This window comes from Cupressus sempervirens, chromosome 5 (assembly GCF_028749045.1).
Source record: "Cupressus sempervirens isolate cs-2001-9-10 chromosome 5, ASM2874904v1, whole genome shotgun sequence".
NCBI classification, from domain to species: Eukaryota; Viridiplantae; Streptophyta; class Pinopsida; order Cupressales; family Cupressaceae; genus Cupressus; species Cupressus sempervirens.
The window spans coordinates 392,145,069-392,166,345 of record NC_143122.1 but is presented as its reverse complement, the minus strand read 5'-3'; the positions used below and the strand labels follow the sequence as shown (position 1 = coordinate 392,166,345).

Here is a 21,277-nt window from a genome sequence, read left to right as displayed (position 1 = left end):
GGAATCTTATTTGAAGCTTCCTTATACTCCTTGGGTTGGGTGCACTGTTCGGTTGGCCTTCATGGCCTTTTAGTGCAATGAAAACCCTAGCTTGTAACATAGGTGATGTACAAGTTTTGCTGATATAGTTTGCAATTTCTCTGAGTGTTGTGATCTAATTATTTGGAGCTAGCGTGAGGTTTCAATCCTTGATGAGATAAGATAAGATAAATTTATTAATGTACAACAAGAGACCACAAAGAGGGTGTAAGGGACATCCAAAGTACAGCAAAAGAAACCAGCCAACAACAAGACGACCTTTGGGGAAAAGAACAAAGAGAAACAAGAGGCGGGAGCAACAACTAGCTGCTTCCCACCACAAATAAGAAAACCACAACGGAAGGATATGACCCAAGACACGAGTAAGTCTTGTGTTGACTAGGAGAACTACTAGAAGTTGAGAGATGTCGCTTGTAACTTTTGTGATGCCTCATGGGCCTAGTGTGGCTAGAGGAGGGGAGACCAAGTGACCACTTGGTATTCCGAGCCAGAGAGGTCATCGAGAAGGAGGTGATGAGTTGATCTGTTGTCTATCTCAGAGGAGACTGAACATGTAAAGTGTGGACTTGAAGGCTCGTAGTCTCCTGAAGATAAAGAGCAAGACACTGGGGGTCAACGTACTCGAAAAAGGTTGAAAGAGACTGGCACCTTTTTGTAAAGACAACCAAACCTATCAAAGATAAAGTGTCTTTGTCTCAACCTCTTCCATGTCGCAAAGCTAGCAAACTCGACCCTCCTTGTCAATCTGGTGATGAGTTTGAATATGGAGCTGATGGGATCCCACCTTGAAGGAGTCTAAGGAGATGTAGAGTGTGTGTCCAACTCTGAGAGAGTTGTAAAGGCTGCATGGTGATCCCATCTTTAATAACAATAAATTGCTCTGCACAGAACTGAGATGAGCCTTTATCCTTGTTAAAGAATTGAGTTGGGGAAGGGGGAACCAGTGCAAACGACTTTGTTGAGGAGAACTGTAAGGAAGGGGCCCAAGACCATGATCCCAAGTTTGAAGAGTTCCGCTTGGAACCCTACCTCATCAGTTGCTCTGCTATTGTTCATAGATCTAATAACCTTGCAAATATTTGAGACGGTGAAGATATTGGGGATGAGATTGCTTCCTTCAACTTTTTCTATTCGCATGAGATTGCTTCAGTTTTAACCCTATACCCCTTCCACATGATATTCTCCATATGACTATTGGATCAATTGTAATTCTGGGCCCTCTATTTGCTGTCACTATCACTGAATCTCTTGGGTTGGCATCTAGAAGAGATACTTCACAAGGTTTGCGTCCTGGGAGGTGTTTTTCTTAAAGAATTCTGCTGAGAAGAAACAAAGACTCCAAAAGATACATAAGGAACTCCAATTCCCATCAACGCCTCTTATAAAAAGCTCTTAATTCAAAATGGTGTGATCTTCTCTCAATTCCATGAATTTAGGTGACTTGGCAATTAATAATTAACTTTGCATGCGACGTGGTAGTCAATAATAAATTTTGCATAAAACTTTGATTATAATTTCCCACCATATGATTATCGCCTAGAAATGATTAAGTGTCCCCTTCATAATGATGGCAAATTAATAATTACATTTTTTTAATACAATTGTAGCATTTTGCCCTTTTATTTAATTATAACTTTATCCTTTTGTAATAACTTACTGTTTAGCCTATGGGGAATAAAAAAAAGGATAACTTAATTCTTTATTTATTTTTTATGTGCCAGGGGAGGGGGGACACATTACAGAAACTTAGAACAGAGGCAAAAAAATTTCAATGCAAAAGAACCCTTGACTGCCAAAAAACTGTCAAACTGAAAACATTGAGTACTGTGCAGTCTACACACGTTTGCACTGACAAAGGCAACTGCAAACTGAAGGCAATATTCATTGCTAACTAATGCTTTTTAGTGTTCTAGGTGTAAAGTTTCTGCAAATTTTGTTCAAAACTTTTCAGACTTTTACAATATCCTTTTATTGCTGAAGATGATCTTCTTAATATTCTAAAACAGGAGGAGTTGTTACCTTTAACTCTGATCTGAATTTGTTTTATATCTGCAAGTAAATTCGTATAGGAGTATTGCTTGAGGAAGCAGACTTGTAATTATTTTGTGTCCTCAAACTACAACAATACCTACCCTCTATATCAAGACCAAAGAGCATGTCCCTTAAAGGGACATGACCTTATCTAGGTCAGCCCAAACACCACTTGAAGAAATCAGCTCCTAAAGGAAATAATTAAATGTTGAACCAACATAACCAATTGTTATGGTTAGTACAAGATGTAATTTCTTCCAAGGATCGCTGCCTATCTCATTGCCAAGTCTAGTGCATATATAGGCTATCGTATGATATAATGGAGAAGACTAAGGTGCAGTCTGCACTTCCCAGACCAGCATGAATATCAGGTTAATATTTAACACTCCCTATTAACTTTATAATCATACTAAGAGATATCATATCTACCGTCATCAATTACGATGAATAAGCATAGATTAATACTCTCTATCTCTTTGAATCTTCTGAGAAAATGGTATCATGTAACATATGATATTGAGTCATATAACCATCTTGTGATATGACTCATCACTTATACTAGTGATGCCAATATTGCATGTAATGCAATACACAGGATAAAATCTGAAGAACGATTAAGTTCTTCATTTGTTCAGGTTGTGATTCATAGGAATTGGCAATCCTATATCACAACTTGATCTTGAGTTAAGATCTACCAGAACACAGGATAAAGTTTGAAGAATAAATTCTTCCTTTATCCAAGTTGTGATTCATAGACATGGAAATGCTTATGTCACAAATGATCTTGAATTCACCTAGATCTAACAGTAGTTCTATACTGTTCAATACATCATCTGAGGGATCATCATCTCTCATGATGTCTTTTATACAAGTATTCATTACCTCAGAGATCGTCACCTCTTAAATAATGAATACAGATTCTGGAGCCCATAACAGTCAATAGCCTGACAAATAAAATTATCTTATTAATAATTTAAAGAATACAAATGAATTACAATTCAATCATACCAAGTCTTTTCTTGTAGTGATCTATCTTCATTGTAGAAAGAGTTTTGGTGAGAATGTCTGCTGTCTGATCTGTAGGGCAAATGTATTCTAATTTTACAATATTCTTGTCTACGATATCTCTTACATAATGGTAAGGAATTTTGATTTGCTTGGACCTGTCATGAAAACCTGGATTCACCGAAAGCTTGATGGAACTCTGATTATCACAGTGAATAATTATAGGATTCATGGCTTGACCAAATAATCCCACAAATAACTACCTCAGCCAAACTGCTTCTCTAGAGGCCATCGTTGCTACAATGTATTCGGCTTCTGTGGAGCTTTGTGCTAGTGAAGATTGTTTTCTACATATCCAAGATATCATTGCTGATCCTAAACTAAAACAACATCGTGAAGTACTTTTTCTTTCTTTAATACTTCCACCCCAATCCGAGTTAGTGGATCCATGTAAATCTAAGTCAACTTTCTCATATATGAGCCCAAGATTAAGAGTGCCTTGTAAGTATCTCATAATGTGTTTTATTGCAACTAGGTGAATCTCCTTTGGCTCACACATAAATTGACTTAAGGCATTAACAACATAGCAAATATCAGGTCTTGTATTGACCATGTACATAAGGGACGCAATCATTTGTTTGTAGAGAGTAGAATCTATGGAAGGTGATTTTGCTGCTGCTTCTTTAAGTTTATGTAAATTAGTCTCCATTGGAGAAGACATAGACTTGCAATTCCACATTCCAAATCTCTTCAAAATATCTGATGTATACTTCCCTTGATTAAGTATATTGTTGTCCAAATTCTGCCGTACTTCCAGTCCTAGGAAGTAATGAAGGACTCCGAAGTCTTTCATCTCGAATTCTCTAATTAGATCTTATTTGCATTGATCTATGAGATGATCATCACCTGTTATTAGTAAATCATCAACATACAGTATCAGAATTACCATATCATCTTTATCCCTTTTATAATATAAATTTGGATCGGCTTCATTTTTGGAGAATCCTAAGCCGTTGAGATACTTATCAATTCTTTCATACCAAGCCTTTGGAGTTTGCTTAAGCCCATAGAGAGCTTTCTTGAGCCTGGAAACAAAAACGTTAGGATCATGAGTTTCAAATCCTTCAGGTTGCTCCAAATATACTTCTTTTGTAATTTTTCCATTTAGGAATGTTGTTTTTACATCTATCTGATGTACTTTCCATCCCTTCGATGCTGCAATGGCTAGGATTGCTCTTACAAAGGTGTATCTGGCAATAGGAGCAAAAGTTTCTTCATAGTCGATCCCTTCTTTCTAAGAGAATCCTCTGGCTACAAATTTGGCTTTATATTTTTCAATGCTACCATTAGTAGCATGCTTTATTTTAAATATCCACTTGGAAGAAACAACAAATTTTCCTTTAGATCTTGGAACAATTTCCCAAACATCATTCTTCATAATAGATTGTTATTCTTTTGTCATAGCTTCTTTCCAAGCTGTATGTTTAGTAGCATCTAAGGGATTGGTTGGTTTTGTTTTGGACAAATTATTCATGTTTGCTGTATAACTAAAAAATCTTTTGGGTCTTTTGCTTTCTTTGACCGTTCCAGAAGGTGCAACAAAGTGTTGTGCTTCCTTGACTGTTTTAATGGCCCAAAGTGGTCTTTTATTTGAATTTTGAGTTTCTCCAAGATTAAGGTTTTGAATTTCATCTTCAATTTCTTCCATGTTCTCCCTCTGAGATTCATACTTAGTATTTCTTTTAGAACTAGGTAAAGGAGAGGGTTCTTCAAAACTTAGGGCTCTTTTGAATGCTAGATCTTCTTCAAAAATTACATCCCTACTAAGTTCAATATTTTCTGTCTAGGTATGAATATCCTATATGCTTTAGATGTTTCACTATACCTTACAAAAATACCTTTCCTCCCAAAGTGTTCTAACTTAGTTCTGTTTTCTTTTGGAACATGGACATATACAAGGCACCCAAAAATCCTAAGATAACTTATATTGGGTTTAACCTTTGTAAAGACTTCTTCAGGAGTTTTATCTCTAAGGTAGGAGTGAGGGCTTTTGTTTTGAATATAGACAGGAGTATAAGAGCCTTCTGCCCAAAGATAATATTCTAGATTTCGATCAAATATCATAGCTCTAGCAACTTTTATAATTGTTCTATTCTTTTTTTCTACTATTCCGTTTTGTTCTGGATTATAAGGAATGGTATACTTCCTCTTAATTCCCATTTCTTTACAAAACCTTTTAAACAAATCTAAGGTGTATTCCCCTCCATTATCAGTTCTAAGATTTTTAATTTTAATGTCCTGATAAGTTTTCAGTTAATGTTTTAAATTCTTTAAATCTCTTTAGGATTTCTTCTGATTCTTTTCACTTTAAGAAGTAAATCCATGCTTTCTTAGAGAAGTCATCTATGAACAAAATATAGTACTAGAATCCTCCAAGAGAGGGAACAGACATAGGTCCACATAAATCTGAATGGATTAATTCCAAAACATTCTTGGTTTTTCTAGTGCTATCATGAAATGGACTTTTGGTGTTCTTACCCAGATCACACCCTTTGCATATGCTTGAGTGGTCTTTAGTTAGTTTAGGTAAACCAATAACCATCTTCTCCATAGATGATAAAGGTTTTGAAATTTAGATGTACTAACCTTCTGTGCCATATTTTATTTATGTCTGCAGCTTCATGAATTAAGGCTTGGATAGGTCGACTAGGTTTTGAATTTAATTCATACAAATACCCTTTTCTCTAACCAATCAACTTCGCTTTCTTAATTGAGGAGTTCTTAGCCCAAGTTATTACTTTACCATCCATGAATGCAACGTTATGTCCATCATCTTCAAGTGCTGTAACCGAGATTAGATTTCTTTTTATTCCTGGTACATAGAGTACTCTTTTGAGTATTCATTGGTCTTATTTTGGATAAGTGGTGGTCCTATAATTAATTTTCTTTTTTAACACAGTTACTCCTCTTCTCCATAAAATAGCTTGAATTCAGCAGACTAGCAAAGATTAAATCAGCTGTGCTGTCTAAACTTAAAGGATAATTAATTGATAAACACTATTTCTTTTAGCCTTCCATTCATTTCAAAGGCAACCACTCTTCCTCACAAAATACCTTGGTCAACTAGAACAAACGTACCATACCTATAAGCCATTTCAAGATAAAAACCATTATAGAGACATGTTCACAAAACTTATATCAGCATGTTGTTTGAAATGGCACATATGGAAGGATTGGTCATAAGATGGTATTGGTATGACATGCAGTGTTGTGGTGGTTTTGGGTGCAACACTTCTTGTTCCTTGGTTGACAGTTTAAGATTTGTTCGTGAAAGTTGAAGGGAAATAAGAATTTGTAATTAACATATAGAGTTGCAGAACAAGCATACTGTGATTCTTTCTTCGACGATTGGTAGGAAAAGAAAAGATTCCTTTAAACATGTGTATGACTCACATCAAATCCATTGGTGGGATTCTCACACACAACTATACCACATGGCACAAATCATCCTGGAAATGTTTAGCTACTATTGGGTAGCTTCATTTTCAATATAAATTTCCATTACTTATTGAAGTTATGTTAGAAACAGTGACAGATGTTTACATTTAAAGTACCACCCCTAGTGGCCACAGAACACTTGGAGGAAATACTGAAAGCTACCCATCAGTAATTTTTAAAAAATAATTGAATTGAACAATGACTCATAATTAAGCATTTGCTGAAGCTGGTACACTGCAGATTATAGGGGGCAACCAGATTCCTGCAGTAAAAATAAATAAAGAATTTACTGAACTATTTTTGTTTATCAATGCTCTTAACTTGCATTTTTTGTTAGGAAGTAATTGAGTAAAATGGATTAAACATGAGTGCATCTTGACTCTTGAGGCAAGGTTCCATAAGTTAGGGTATTTGAGGTATACTAATCCAGAAGTCAAGTTCTAGGAGGAAGTGCTTCATAGGTTGCACCACTTGTGCATCTATTCTGATTTTAGTTGACTTGCTTGATTATCGCTATTAATCTGATCTTGAAATGTAGGTTTGTTAATCTTTCGAACATTGACAATCATTGGACAATCTTATTTTAGTGCCCATCTCTTTTATAGATAAAACAAGCATTAGGCATGCTGGTACTTTCTATGAAACTTGTATTCTGTTATTAATGAAAATCAGTAGCAACACCTTCCCTAGAAGGTTAATCGATTGTGACAAGGATGTTCCCATTTGAGGTTGAGTATACTTAATGGTCACCATCTAGGGACAAAACAAGAAGGATTTCTTCATTTGATGCCTGTGAAGACAATATGGACTTTCCAATATTCCAGAATGTTTCACAGAGAAATCTAAGTCATCTTTTGTGTGCGATATTTTTTGGAAGAGTTTACAAAAGCCCTTTTTCTATCATTCTGCATAATGTAATGTTAATTCCAAGTTTCTTGCCCCGTGGATTGACAAGTTGATCATCAAAGAAATTTCTTAAGGGGAGATTATCAATATTCATCCAAGCCAAGAAAACTTGCAACACTTTTTAATCTAATCTCTTCCCTTTTGACTCCCTCAATCATTTCACTTTTAGGATTAAAATGGAGTAGGCTTAGCAAAAGAAGGTCCTTGCTATTTTTTTGTGTTTTAGGGAACCCTTCATCTCGAAGTCATTTGGCTTATTCACTGTTTACCTCTAATCTCACTTCAAATCTAGCTTTCGCTGGCATTTCTCCAAAAAACTTCAGCATTTAGGTTGTCTTTATAGGACTTTTTGCACCTACTTTGGATTTTTCTGGTTTGTCCTCAAACAATCTCTCAGTTTTTCATTCTTTACCAATATTAACACTCTATACACTTGAAATCTATGAGATACTCACATAACCCAAGAAGTATCTCACTACTAGTTCATAAAATTGACAGGTACAAACAATAAATGTAAGCAGTGTGTTTGATTACCAATTTAAACATAGATACTTGACATAATTTAAGTGTCTTTGGTACCTGTATTACCCATAAAGACAATGCAAACAAAAACAAACAAAATGAAAGTAAATAAAATATGATGCTTTCCCAAATTGACCCCTAACAACAAAAGCAACCAAAATGGTTCTGAAGAGAAATTTAGACAAATAATACCAAGTGATGGGTGCTGCTCAGAGTCAATTCTAGCTGCCAGAGCACCTTACTGGTCAGGAATGGAGGATGACTCTACATCTTTCTCAGTAAATTTACACCTTTTTTCTTATAACTGTCTTTTTTGCTTGTATAAGTTCTTTGGTGTTGCTTTATTTAAATGTTTTCCTTTCAGTGACACATTTTGCTTCAATTTAATGGCATTATTAAGAGACTGTACTCGATTAGAATACTTTAATATAATGTTTAGAAACTGATCAGTGCATCCTAGATATGAGATATTGTCAAATATATACATTTCTTAACTACAGTCTACAGTTACAGTAGTTATTGTCTGTCTGTAAAGGGTACCCAGCAACAATGTAAATATATTTCTAGAAGTTTTTCATTAGAATCTAAGTGATGATCATGTTCCTTTGTATATGATCAGTTTCATCTTAAAAGATCTTTATTTTGCTAAATATGGTTAGAGATTGAATGTGTAGCATGTTATCCATTTTTTTGGCACAATGAGATTTTTTTCCTATTGAATGGTGTAATGTATGCTGATTCCTGTACCTGTTTTTGTACTACAGCGAGAAAGAGGTTGGAGAACATTTAAAAGACCTGGAGTGGATGCGTTTTTAGAGCATCTTGCATATTTCTACGAAATTGTGGTTTTTTCTGACCAATTGAGCATGGTAATGTTCATATCAATTTGCTTTCTTATCATTTGAAAACTTTTTTTAATTTTCTTTTCCTTTCCTCTTAATATAGCAAACTCAAGTAGTTCTGTTCCCAATTTTTTTGTTTTAGATTCAATATTGCAATTTGAAATTTATAGTTGTCTTTCACTGGCTTTCTATACTAGTAGTATGTTGAACCAATCATGGAAAGACTTGATCAGAAAGGCTGCGTGAGATACAAATTATCGAGGGATGCTACCCAGTACATTAATGGCAAACATTACAGGGTATGTAACTGTAACATTGATTTGAGAATTGAATGTGCAGTAGGGGCTCCTTAATAGAAATTTCTCTCAGAGAGCTTTGCCTACAAATTTTGATCAGATGTGCATCTTTCTCACTTCTTCCTAGATAATTCCAAGTTCAAAACAATATTCCAATGATGTACTGCAGGATATAAAATGGTAATGAATGTTTGGCTGTCAAAAGCTTTATAGTTTTTCTCTATTTGTTGAGGCCTTTTTCCCTCTATTTTACAAGTGTTGCTATTCAAATAATATAGATTCCCTTATTAGATAGCTAATAATGTTTTTTTATATATCTATAGTTGCAGTATAGAAGTATATTGATATAGTTTACCATTAACAATGAACAACATACAAAGATAAGATAAGAGTAGAATGATTTATTGTATAGATAGTGTTAGTACAATGGCTTGTAAAGGGAGGACCAGACAGAATTGTCAACCTCGTCCCAACATTATATATGCAATATGTAGAACCAATGGTTGCAATTTGCAAGTCAAGACATGATTGTTTTGATTTTATTTTTTTTATTAAGTGATGGTTCTGTTGTGGCCTGCCTCTTAAAATATTTTTTATTATTGTTTATAACATCTGGTATAATGCTAAATAGATAAACTTAAACAGTCAGTGCCAAGATTTGATAACACATTTGTATGGTTAACAAAATCAAAACAGTAAAAATTGTAGCAATTTTCACCTACCTTTATTTGTAGAACCTCAATGACCATAACCATTCAGTTTGTGTAAAGCCACCTTTGTCACTCCTTGCTGAGCCCAGCCATATAATGAGCCAGATCAAGAAGCCCCTAGTACTGGTAAGTTGACACCAAGAAAAGCTTCTTCACAGAACTTAACAGGCATCATATCTGCATAAGTTAGATGCAACATTCTGAGGGCGCTAAAAACCTCCAGACTGATATGGTCACGAGTAACTGTAAGGTTTCGCACCTCCTTTTGGAGGTCTCAACACAATACCCAAATCTCTCATGGCTCCCTATAGGCTATAATGCATGACACTTTCCTTGCATGCAAAACATAGATCCCTCTGCAGTCACTCACATCCTCTATACAAATTGTTTTGCTTTCGTAATCACCAGCTCCCTTTGAAAATTGGCATCAAGAAGAGGAAAAACAACGACATTCAAAGGGTTCGTTTAGGGACAGTTTTAATCATTAGATTGACTGAATCCTTCATGATAAACAATGTTTGTCTTCTCCTCCACACTAATCTCTTCCAAAACTGCCTTAATAAAACCTAAAGTCGTGGCTTATCACAATGACAGGTAACATTCGTCCTTGTGTCAAATAACAGACATGGCGAAAAGGGTCATGTAAACTAGTTACCGTATAGCATAGAGCTATAACAAGTCACAAGAATTAGCACTAACAAGTAGTCGAGCCTAAGCCCTCCATGCCATGGCCATGTACAATGCACAAAAGCAAATACTTGGCACAACATTTGTTAAATGCCCAATTATATGCCTATTTCTACCTATCGGATATTAAATTAGAACATGGGAACTTAAACTTGTGGAAAATTGAAATAAGAAGATACCTATAAAGAGATTTAGTAGTATTCCATGGGGATGCGTCCTGTTCCAAAATCAAGTCGGTTTGGGGGCGAGGACATCCTTGAGATGGGGTGACGCTTGGGGAACATACGTCCACCATCCGTTCACTTCAACCGTGCTATGCATCATGTCTCGCAGAATTTTCTTAGCAGGAGGAGGGGTTTCTCCTTAGGAAATGTGGAAAGGGGATGCTTGGAGATCCTCGAGACTCATAGCCATCCCTTGATGAGATAGGGGATGCAAGCGAGTCTCCCACTGAAAACACAATGGAATTCAAGATTTAAAAAAATAAAAAGTTTAAACACACTTTCTTTTTTTCTAGACCTAACCCTAACTTGACACAACCCCCAAACACTCACCAAGAAGTTATAAAATAGACATTTCATGCAGTGGTTACAATCTAAAGGTGATGAGTGAAGAGGAGTGATTGAGAGTTCGAGGTTAATTTTTCAACTGAGGTTGAAGGAGATATATGAGCTGAGCAAGCCAAGAGTAGTTTGAATCTTCAATTTCATTCATGTAAGAGGAAGAGGGCAGCAGAGGTAGGCTGAGTATCATTGCCTATTCTCCATTTTAATATTTATTTTCATTCCAATTTCATTTTTTCCTATTATTTTTCAATTTTCAAATTCATTCCTATTATCTTATAAATTTATAATCATATTGTACATTCTGAGTCTCATTTAAATTTATGAATGTTCAATGAAATTATAAATCAATGGATATTTATTAAATAAAATTTTTAAATGTACAATGTTGAATGTTCCACTTCATGCATTCTGATTTCTGATTTTTGGCTGCAGCATGTTTATTTTTTTATTATCATTTATGAATTTTTGTTTTGGTAATTTTCATATACATTTATGAACATTCAACTTCATTTTTTCTGTTTTTTTGCAGTAGCATTATGCATGAGTCTGCTATGATTCTATGAATCCTCCCAGAATCTGCAATACTTCTGACCATAAATCATCACATAACGGCCAACCTGATGTTGGATAATTGAGCTGCTCTTCCTCGTAGACAGAGACACACACTAAGAACATCTGTCACAATTTTGAGGAAAAATCAAGAAACCCTCCAAATTATCGCAGATAAGCAAGATGCCTCAAAACAGACTGCAAGATACCATGATTTGAAGTTTACAAAGCATTGTTTTTTGCAAAAAAATGATAAATACCCTTAATGCAAGACTACTTGTCTGAAAATATCATACGAACTATGTGAATTACGGAAAGCAGACATATTTTTTGAGGAGAAAAATAGATCAAAACCAAACGCAATTTTTGAGGTGAAAATCGACCAAAACCCAAGACAATATTTGAGATGAAAAATTGATCAAAACCAAACAAACCCAGATCAGAGAATGCGAAACAAATAATTTTTAAGGAAATTTTTATTAAAACCCAATAGATAATTTGTGAGGAAAAAGTTATTAAAACCCAATAGATAATTTTTGAGGAAAAAATTCTTAAAACCCTCCCATTAGGGAGAGTCATACCCAGACTGGCTCTTGCTTTGATACCATAAAATTTTTAAAAACTGAAAAATTATATTAACAAATCACACAAATACAAAGAGCTAAAAAAATGCTATAAAAAAGCATTAACTAAAGAGCAAAGTTGTCTAAGTAAAGCCAACGTCAAAAAATAGACTACATTAAGGAAACAGAATATTAATGACCATTAACTAAGGTTCTAGAATAATGAGCTAAATATAGCAGAAATGTAGGAAACTAAAAAGAATCTAATAGTATTGCCCCCAAAATATTAACCTTTGCCACATGTTTTTATCATTTGAATATAAAAACTTCATCGCTTCCAAACTAGTTAAGTACATCCCTGACCTATAGATATCTTATTTCTGCAAATTTATGCTCAGAAGAAGCCTTCACAAACTTGGCACAAAGTGCGAACTCCGTCACAAATCCACTCCTAGGGCTAGGGTTTCATCCAACCCTTTTATCAATCCATTGGAGATTTGCATCCCTAGACATTCAGCTAATGCAAAGCACTGGACAAATTACGTAATCCAAGGCTTCTAAACATGTCAAATACATTACAAATTCCTCCTTTTATAACATCTGGTTTTGGTTTTTGATATGAAGTAGCTGAATGCTCTGTTTAGTTTTTAATTAGTGCTGTTAGTGTGCTGACAATGGTAATCTGCTTATGATCACCCTCCTGGCATTGTAACTGAGGGACAACGCCCTCATTTTCTGCTGCTCTTAATATCAAAAACAAATTATGACCTCTCTAGATTTTTCAATTTTCAACCTCATGAGCTTCTAGCCTAAGCTGGATAACTTTAAATAAAGTGAATTTTAATAACATTAATTTATTTTGCTTTTAATTAAATCAATTAAAATGAAGTCATCCTTCTAATATTTTTATTTATTTGGACAACTTTAAAATAATTAATTTAATTAATTATGATTTCACCAACAATTGGGGACATTACATGGCACCGCCTTTAATTGCTTTAATGGGCTCTGGTATTGTTATCTCTTTAAAGCTGTGATCAGGTACTACATTAAAGCTGTGATCTGGGTATAAGAGTATTTTGTGAGGGCATGACAACAGAAATGTCTGAACAAAAAATAAATTATTTACTGTATAAGTAGATAGTGGTTTCTATATTTTAGTTTATAATTTATAAATTGTTATATTAATTTTCAGCTGTCTTGATATAGATTTAATTTGCCAGTTCTGGATTAGATCTTGGTTTGGGTTTGTAATTTTGGTATGTGGATATGGCTAATCTTTTATTGGGTTGGGCTGGGTTCGTTTGTGCACAAAAGATCTAAAAATCAGATATATATATATGTTTCTCCTTAAGTCCCTGAGTTCAACTTCATTGTTTAAAAGATTTAGTTCACATTGTGAAGACCGAAGTTCAAATCTGAAAGGGACATCTAAGATGGAATTCTGATTCTGGTCTTGCATAATTGGCTTTTGGTGGAGACGTTATTTAAGTAAATGAATTTCTAAGTTGTGATTTATGGTCTTTAATGTATGGCTTCTAGTTGATATTATTGTAGCTATTGTCAGATTCCTTCATGCTAACACAGGTAACATAAAGGTTATGATAATAATATAATTATTATGTTAACAGTATATATATATATAATTGAAAATATAATTATTATACAAATAATAATTATATTTAATATAAACTATAATTATAATTATATGAAAGGTGGCGTCCATTGGTTATGGGGCACCACCATCATAAATGTAGGAAGATTGAGTCTTCCTCTTAAGTGTGAGATTGAAAAATATATATACTCAGAAGTTTAACATGGCATAAGAGCAGGAACAAATGTCTCTGGGATCTGATTTCGAAGTTGCTATGAGATGATAATGTTGCCGAGCAAGGAAGTCGGATTGGAAATACATTGGAGATGATGTGTATTGCAGATTATTGAACTGCTAAACGTGATTTGTCTATCAGAGCACTGTTGAAGATATTATTCTTCAGTGATCAGAAATCTAGGATTATTAGGAAAAAGATGAAATGATGATAGTACATCTCTGTGAATTGGTCAATATCTTGTATTTCTATATAGCTTGATAATGCCAAAGGAATTTATATGTTTATGTGGCTTGAATCTGTGAAGGGCATCTTCATTGCCTACAACAGTCTCGGTTACTTTAGCCATTAAACAAGGCATTGTGGGTCATGATGGTGAGTGCCGACTCCATGGACAGGAATTTCAGATTGAGTGGATATCATAATTTGAATGGAGGAAGAGACTTGCTTCTACTTGCACGTGGAATACATGTCTAAGCATTTTAGTGTTTGAAAGTTTACTTGACAGCCACATCCTCAACGGTACAGTAAGAGGAAGATAAGGAGTTGGTGTCTGAAAGTGATTTTTCCCAGCCCAGAAATGTGTACTGTAAGCAGATCGACTTGCCTTTGTTACCCAGAAGTAAAAGTTCAAATCCCATTCAGATTAGAGGAAGGCAGTCATTTGTGTAGGGTGCGATTTGTGTGAGTTCATTCTTGTGAGGTTCATGACAGAGAACTGGAGGGAAAACTTCATTTTTAGATTGGATACACAGGTCTTGGCCAAACAACAACAAATTAGTGGGTTGCAAGTACCGCACAACCTCCTAGAGACACTCAAATGGATTCATGAACCAACATCAACTTCAGAAGGATCAATCCATGATGTCAGGGTTAATTTTCTACTCGTAATTACCTCAATTTATCATTTGATGGATTCTAGCCTGGATAGACATTGAAAACTATGAACACGTATCCGCAGTCATATTATCGTATATGGAATCGCCATGAGAATGACGCATATATTTGTCAATAAATCTTCATTGATATAACTTGCATGGTTAGATACACCATCGAGATATTATATTCTATGTGTCACTCTTATGTATGATACAAACTTTGTAACCATTAAGCTATACAGATACACTATGTTGGGGAATTGTGGCAATAATAATCTAGTCATATTCATGATCTTGAACCTTGGAAAGAAGCTTTGGGCTTGTGCTATCACCATTACCACTTTGAGAAATAAAATATTCAAAGGAACTTTAATACTTAGTCACTTTAACAAAAATAAATAAATGTTGTATACGTGCAGCATTTTGTGTTCTTTTGAAACTTTTGCGACTAAGATATTGTGCTGCATGAGTTGTAGAAGGGAGATACTTCACATTGCAGTGAGACTTTCCTCTACAAAGCAGAGTATTCTTTTCTTGCTCCTGTGTTGTGGCTCCAGTTGTAGTATTAAGGCAGCATATAGTGGATGACTTTGGGCACGACAAGGATTGGAAGTATTGACTGCTCGATATGTTTCTTGGCACATTGAATTTTATTCCTTAAGTATATAGACATGAGATTGTGACATGGAGTGTAGGTTGAAGTGGACTGCAGGTTGCTTTGCTTCCTTGGGTGCAAGTTCATCTTTGCTTTTGGTCTGACACCTTGTGAAGTTTTTGTAGCGTTTCTTTTGGCTAGTTTTGGAGCATTCTCAAGGAACGAGATTGCCTATCAATGGGAGTTGGAATGATTTTGTTCAAAATCTGATCCTTGTTTTGGTTTGCAGAGTTTAATATCTGTGGATAATAGTCCACTCTGCCCCTTGTAGGGGCAAGCTGCAAAAGGATCATATGAATGCATAGTCAGTGGTCATGACAATTGCATATGTTTCAAGCAAAGAAAGAAAGAAACTGCAATAGCAGTCCAAACATCATAGATCAAAGACCAATATGAATGTGACCAAGTAGTAAGTAAAGAGCAAGCATCGTATAGCAAGCACCCCTGTGATATAGACATCCCTCACCATTAGTAGTTTTCTGGAAGTGGCTGGATTGCCCCGTTGGGAAGATTTGGATTGAGGAATCGACCCTGGATTTATAGAGATGAAGACTTCTCTTAAATGAATGAAGTCTATAAGTGGCGTCTATACTTGCAATATAATATAATCATCAAATGTAATGTATGATACGAGATTCAAAAATCAACCAAGGTATAATTGTTGGAAGAGATCAATATCAATTAACATTATATGCATCAAACATCGATAAACATTTGATATACCTTGAGTGTACTATTGGTCATCTTGAGTGATGGGTGAGAGAAGATTTCCCCCATAGACAACAAGCGATTAGCAGAGGCTTTACAAGGATTGTATTCGTCCACTTTGGAAGAATGAAAGTAACTTTGGATTGGTCTAAAGTTGCCAAGGTGACATGACCTTCATTTGAGCAGCTTATACCAGAAAGGATGTTAATAGACATTTTCTCTTGAATAATGCTAAGTTACTGGTTCGAGTTCAGCTTCAAGTTTGGGTTCGAAGAGCCAGTTCGCTGGTATGTCAAAATCTTGAAATGGGGCTTAGCATCATATCTATTAGCAACACCAAAATATTAAAATAATATCAAGTATCATTATTTAGACTTTCAACAATTAGAACTTTATGTTAAGTTTCAATCATCTAATGGACTATCTAAATCTTTATCTTCTTCTTCTTTATCAAAGGCATTAGTTGGTTCACAAACTTTGTCAAATTTACTGGGATCAACTACACTAATAAAATTCCTGATTTCCAAGTTGTCCAACGCTTATTACTTTTTCATTGTACAAAGAGCTTGTTTGATTGTGATTAACATCCTTCTTCAAAAATGTTATATAAGTAGCTTGCAGCTCCCTTTACCTATTGAAGATGTTGTTTAGTGTTTCAAATATGATTTATCACTTTATAGAGCTTCCAATTATTCCGATAGGGGCCATTATCAGCAATTGGATATAAAAATTTCATTGGAATAAGTCTTGACGGCTAGTTTAATTTGATGTAATAAATATTTGAACTTCAGCAGATTTTGTTTGTAATGTTAAAAATCTTTATTCAAATTCTGTAATAATTGTTTTCTTCACTAAATTATAGATTATTCACAATGGAACTGTACCTTGTTCACACTAAGTCTACTTGGGTCTGCCTTGGTTCAACCTACGTTTGACCTGGAGGAACCAACTTGCTTGGGTTCAAACCCAAGTGGAACCCAAAAGGGAACTGGGACCAGAACCAAGAACCAGTTTGAAATTCGCCTAGTTCAAAGGGCCAAGGGGAGAATTGGGTAACTAAGCAATAATGAGATAAATATTTTCAGATAATTATTTCCTTTATTTTCTTTTCGTAGTCAGCCTCTTATTTGCATTTGTATATACACTATAAGAGCAACTTGCCCTATTATTTTGTTTGGTCCTTGAGGATGTTCTTGCAGAAAAAAAAAACTAGTGCTTAAGGAATGTTGTTGAGGCATTTGTGCGAGTGATAGCATCTAGGATTATGAAACGAAGTCAAGACAATGGGGCTCTTCCAGTAAAATTGAGCAAACTACGAGGTGATTTTGTTCAAATCTCAAGATGGTCATATAACTGTCTGGTCTAGAACTCGATCTTATGATAGTAGTTTCAAAGTGGTCTTAGATCTAGCACCTTCGAATGTATGTGAATCATGTTAGATGATAAGAGTCTCTTGGAGCAAGATATCTTCCATGATTGGCACTATGTGAGAAGGGTATCCTTTTGTGGCAAGGGGAACAACTAGAGTATTTAATTTAATTGATTGTCATGGATCTTGATCATATTGGTCCAAAGGGAGTGGACCATGTTGAGATGGTTTCTTTAGTGAGTGGGGAATCTAGCAGTTCATCAAAGGTAACATTAGACAAGGAGGTCAAAAGATTGATATCAGACTCAGAGGGAGTTTGACAGTTCATCAAAAGAAACCTTGGACAAGGAGTTCAAAAGGTTGATATCTTCTTAATAAGTTCTTCTCCACGAGGACGAAGTTTGAGGTACAATAGCTCACTTAATGAGTTTTTTCCATGAGAGAGAAGTTTTGAGGTAAAAGACCTTGTTCCACTCTTTGATATGGTTTATGGTGGATTTCATGTGTATGATGCCATGATTTGTGGTGATTTCCTTATACCTATGATATGAATACCCTTGCAAAGGGATGATTTGGTGTAGGAGCAATTCCAATACCTACCATTGCAAGCACATCTGGAGGATCAAACACAAAGGGTTAGGATAGGATTTGGATCTAGAATCCATTGCTAGAAACAATGTCCAAATTGTAAAGCAAGGAGACATTAGGTGTGTTATAAACCTAATTGTCTACCTTAGTCATTTTATGGACAATTTCTAGGTAGAATGAGGATAAGATAGTCTAGAAGGTTAAATAATGATTGTTTATTGATCAAAACTTTCTTAGAATCCTAGGTAGGGTCTAGGATTAAAGTTTAGTAAAGTTTGGAGACATTTGACAACTTTTTGTGCAAAAAGTTATCAAAGTTGTCAATGTTGCATAATGCAACTTTTGTGCAAAAATGCAACTTTTGAGCAAAAATGCAACTTTTGAATCCCAACGTTCGCAATCACCTTTATCAGTTGGAACTGTTTGGGAATGACATAAATAAGGTTGAGAAACCTTTCTGAACATAGAAGAGAAGAATCTATTGTAATCATTGTTTCAAATCAATAAAATTTTGTTGTTTTCCTATTAAAACTGCTTGAGAAACTGCTTGTATGGAATTGTACGGATTCACATGCAACTTTGAAGGATTGGAAAAATTGAAGAATATTCTTATGAAGGATTTGCAAGTGGTTTGAGGTCTTTAAGTCATATGGGTTAAGAGAAATCGAATTTTGGTTGCTTGCTGGTTGTAGGGAGGCCCGAACTAGGGTTTTGAGAGAAAAATTCTCTTTCCTAGAGATTCCACCATGAGAAAAAGATGAGCCTCAGTGGAAAGAAGGGGGAGAGGATGTACATTAAGATTATTTGGGTCTCAGGATAGGAAGCTGAAGATATTGGGAGAAAACACTAAATGTGACTATCTAGTTTTGGGTTTTTGAGGCACAACTTGGCCCAAGGGTGGAATAGAACCATAGGAACTTGGACTTAGATGTTTTGACTTGTTCCTGAAGTATTCCAATAGGATTGGTTGGAAGATGTTTTGGATTTCTTGTACTTGTTTTTGAAAAGAGACCTAATTAGCCTTATTAGGCCTAGGAGAATTTTGCAAACAACTTGAGTTGGGAGATCGGTCAAGACTCCCAACTTCTCAGGGGTTGTTGATTTAAGGATTGGAGTGTTTGAAGGTGTTTAAGACTTTCTGCAGTGGAATTCCAAGAAGGTTGCCTTCACAAATCCTTAGTTTCTCCTTGTAGTCCTATTTGGAGTTTTAGGTGAGTAAGTTGATTTCTGAAATACATATGAGGGGGACTTGTGTATGAAAACATTTGGAAACTACATCTAAGGTTGGTAGAAGCCCTATTTCATCCTTGAAAACTTTAGCTTAAAGTTTGTGTCTTGTTAGGTCTCTAGGAGGTGTCTTAGACATTGAATTTGATCTAGTCTAAGGAGAGTGGGTATTGGGAATTACATAGTGGAGTCTGGTCTTGTATGGTTGTGAAACATTTGTGCAACTATAAGGGACACACCTTGGGTATATAGAAGGGGACTTTGCTCCATGATCTCACAATGATAAGATGCTTTTATATTGTTATCTTCATTGTGAGGGGACGATCTCACAATGAAGGTTCATGTCTCACAAATTTATTTCCATTACTTATATAGATTTTTTATAGTTTGTTATGGTGGGAAGCACATGTGGTGACACCTAATTACATGCCATACTGGTAGATATCTTAAATCCTTTATGGTGGGTAACACGTGTGATGATACTTGACGACATGCCATAGTGGTAGATATTGTAAATCCATTATGGTGGGTAACACGTGATATTTGATGACATGCCATATTGATAGATACATTTAAATCCATTATGGTGGGTAATACATGTGCTAATACCCAACAACATACCATAGTGGTAGATATCCTAAATCCTTTATGGTGGATAACACAAATGGTGATATTTGACGACATGTCATAAAGATGATTCTTAAAATCTATTATGGTGGGTAACACATGTAGTGATACTTGACGACATGCCATAATTGTAGTTACCCCAATCCATTATAGTGGATAACACATGTGGTGATATTTGAAGTCATGCTATAATTGTGAGTATCTATAAATCCTTATGGCGGATAACACATATGGTGATATCTGACAACATGCTATAATGGTAGAAATCCTAATTCTTTATGGTGGATAGCACATATGGTGATATCCAACAATATGCCATAAAGATAATTTCTATATCCACTATAGTGGATATTGTATGAGTTAATATGTCTCCACTTAATATGACGGCCTCCCTAGCTAAAAGGGGAGTGTTGAAGTTAGCTTAGGGAGACTTACACATGTATTATTTTAGATATTGATTGATTAATTTTATTATGACTTACACACATTTCTCATAAGTAAATCATTTAAGATAGCGCTAAGAGGATGAACTAGAAGTTATCAAGAAGGATTCCTTCCTAGCTAAGAAGGGGAGTGTTGATGTTATTGTAGCTATGGTCAGATTCCTTCATGCTAACATAGATAATATAAAGGTTGTGATAATATAATTAGTGTTAACAATAATTATATATATAAAACTAAAAATGTAATTATTAATCATACAATAATTTATTATATTTAATATAATAATAAGTATATTATATAATTATAATTATATGAAAGGTGGTGTCCTTTGATTATGGGGCACCGCCATCATGTGTGTAATATCCCTTGACAATTCAGACCTCAACTTGCTGATTTCTAGCTCAAGGAATATTGTCAAACACTTTCAATACAATCTCTATGCTTGCTTTGAATTGATATCAAAGGGAATCTAAAAGCCTGTAATTGATTACTACTATATCTAAGCAAAGAATTAAATGCATATGCAATTCTCTTTTGAAAAATGTTCGCTTTTGTCAAACACTTGGCACGCTTACTATTTTGTCAATCATGAAAGATATAAATATGCACATTACATCAAATATATGGACCTGCAACTTATCACTCCTTTAGTGAGATATTTTCCAATTCAATACTTAACATAATATTCCAAGGCTCTTGGATTTGCAACCCCTAAAATGTGAGTACAAATGATATTAT

The 21,277-nt window shown here is 34.9% G+C and overlaps 1 protein-coding gene across 1 annotated transcript in view; it reads left to right on the top strand.

Moving 5' to 3' along the window:
- TIM50 (Haloacid dehalogenase-like hydrolase (HAD) superfamily protein) overlaps window positions 1-21,277 on the top strand; it is a 116,168-nt gene that overhangs the window by 83,331 nt on the left and 11,560 nt on the right. Inside the window, exons 6-7 of the mRNA XM_089830763.1 lie at window positions 8,766-8,870; window positions 9,044-9,142. Of these exons, the coding sequence (XP_089686889.1) occupies window positions 8,766-8,870; window positions 9,044-9,142 (204 nt within the window). The remainder of the gene's footprint in view (window positions 1-8,765; window positions 8,871-9,043; window positions 9,143-21,277) is intronic.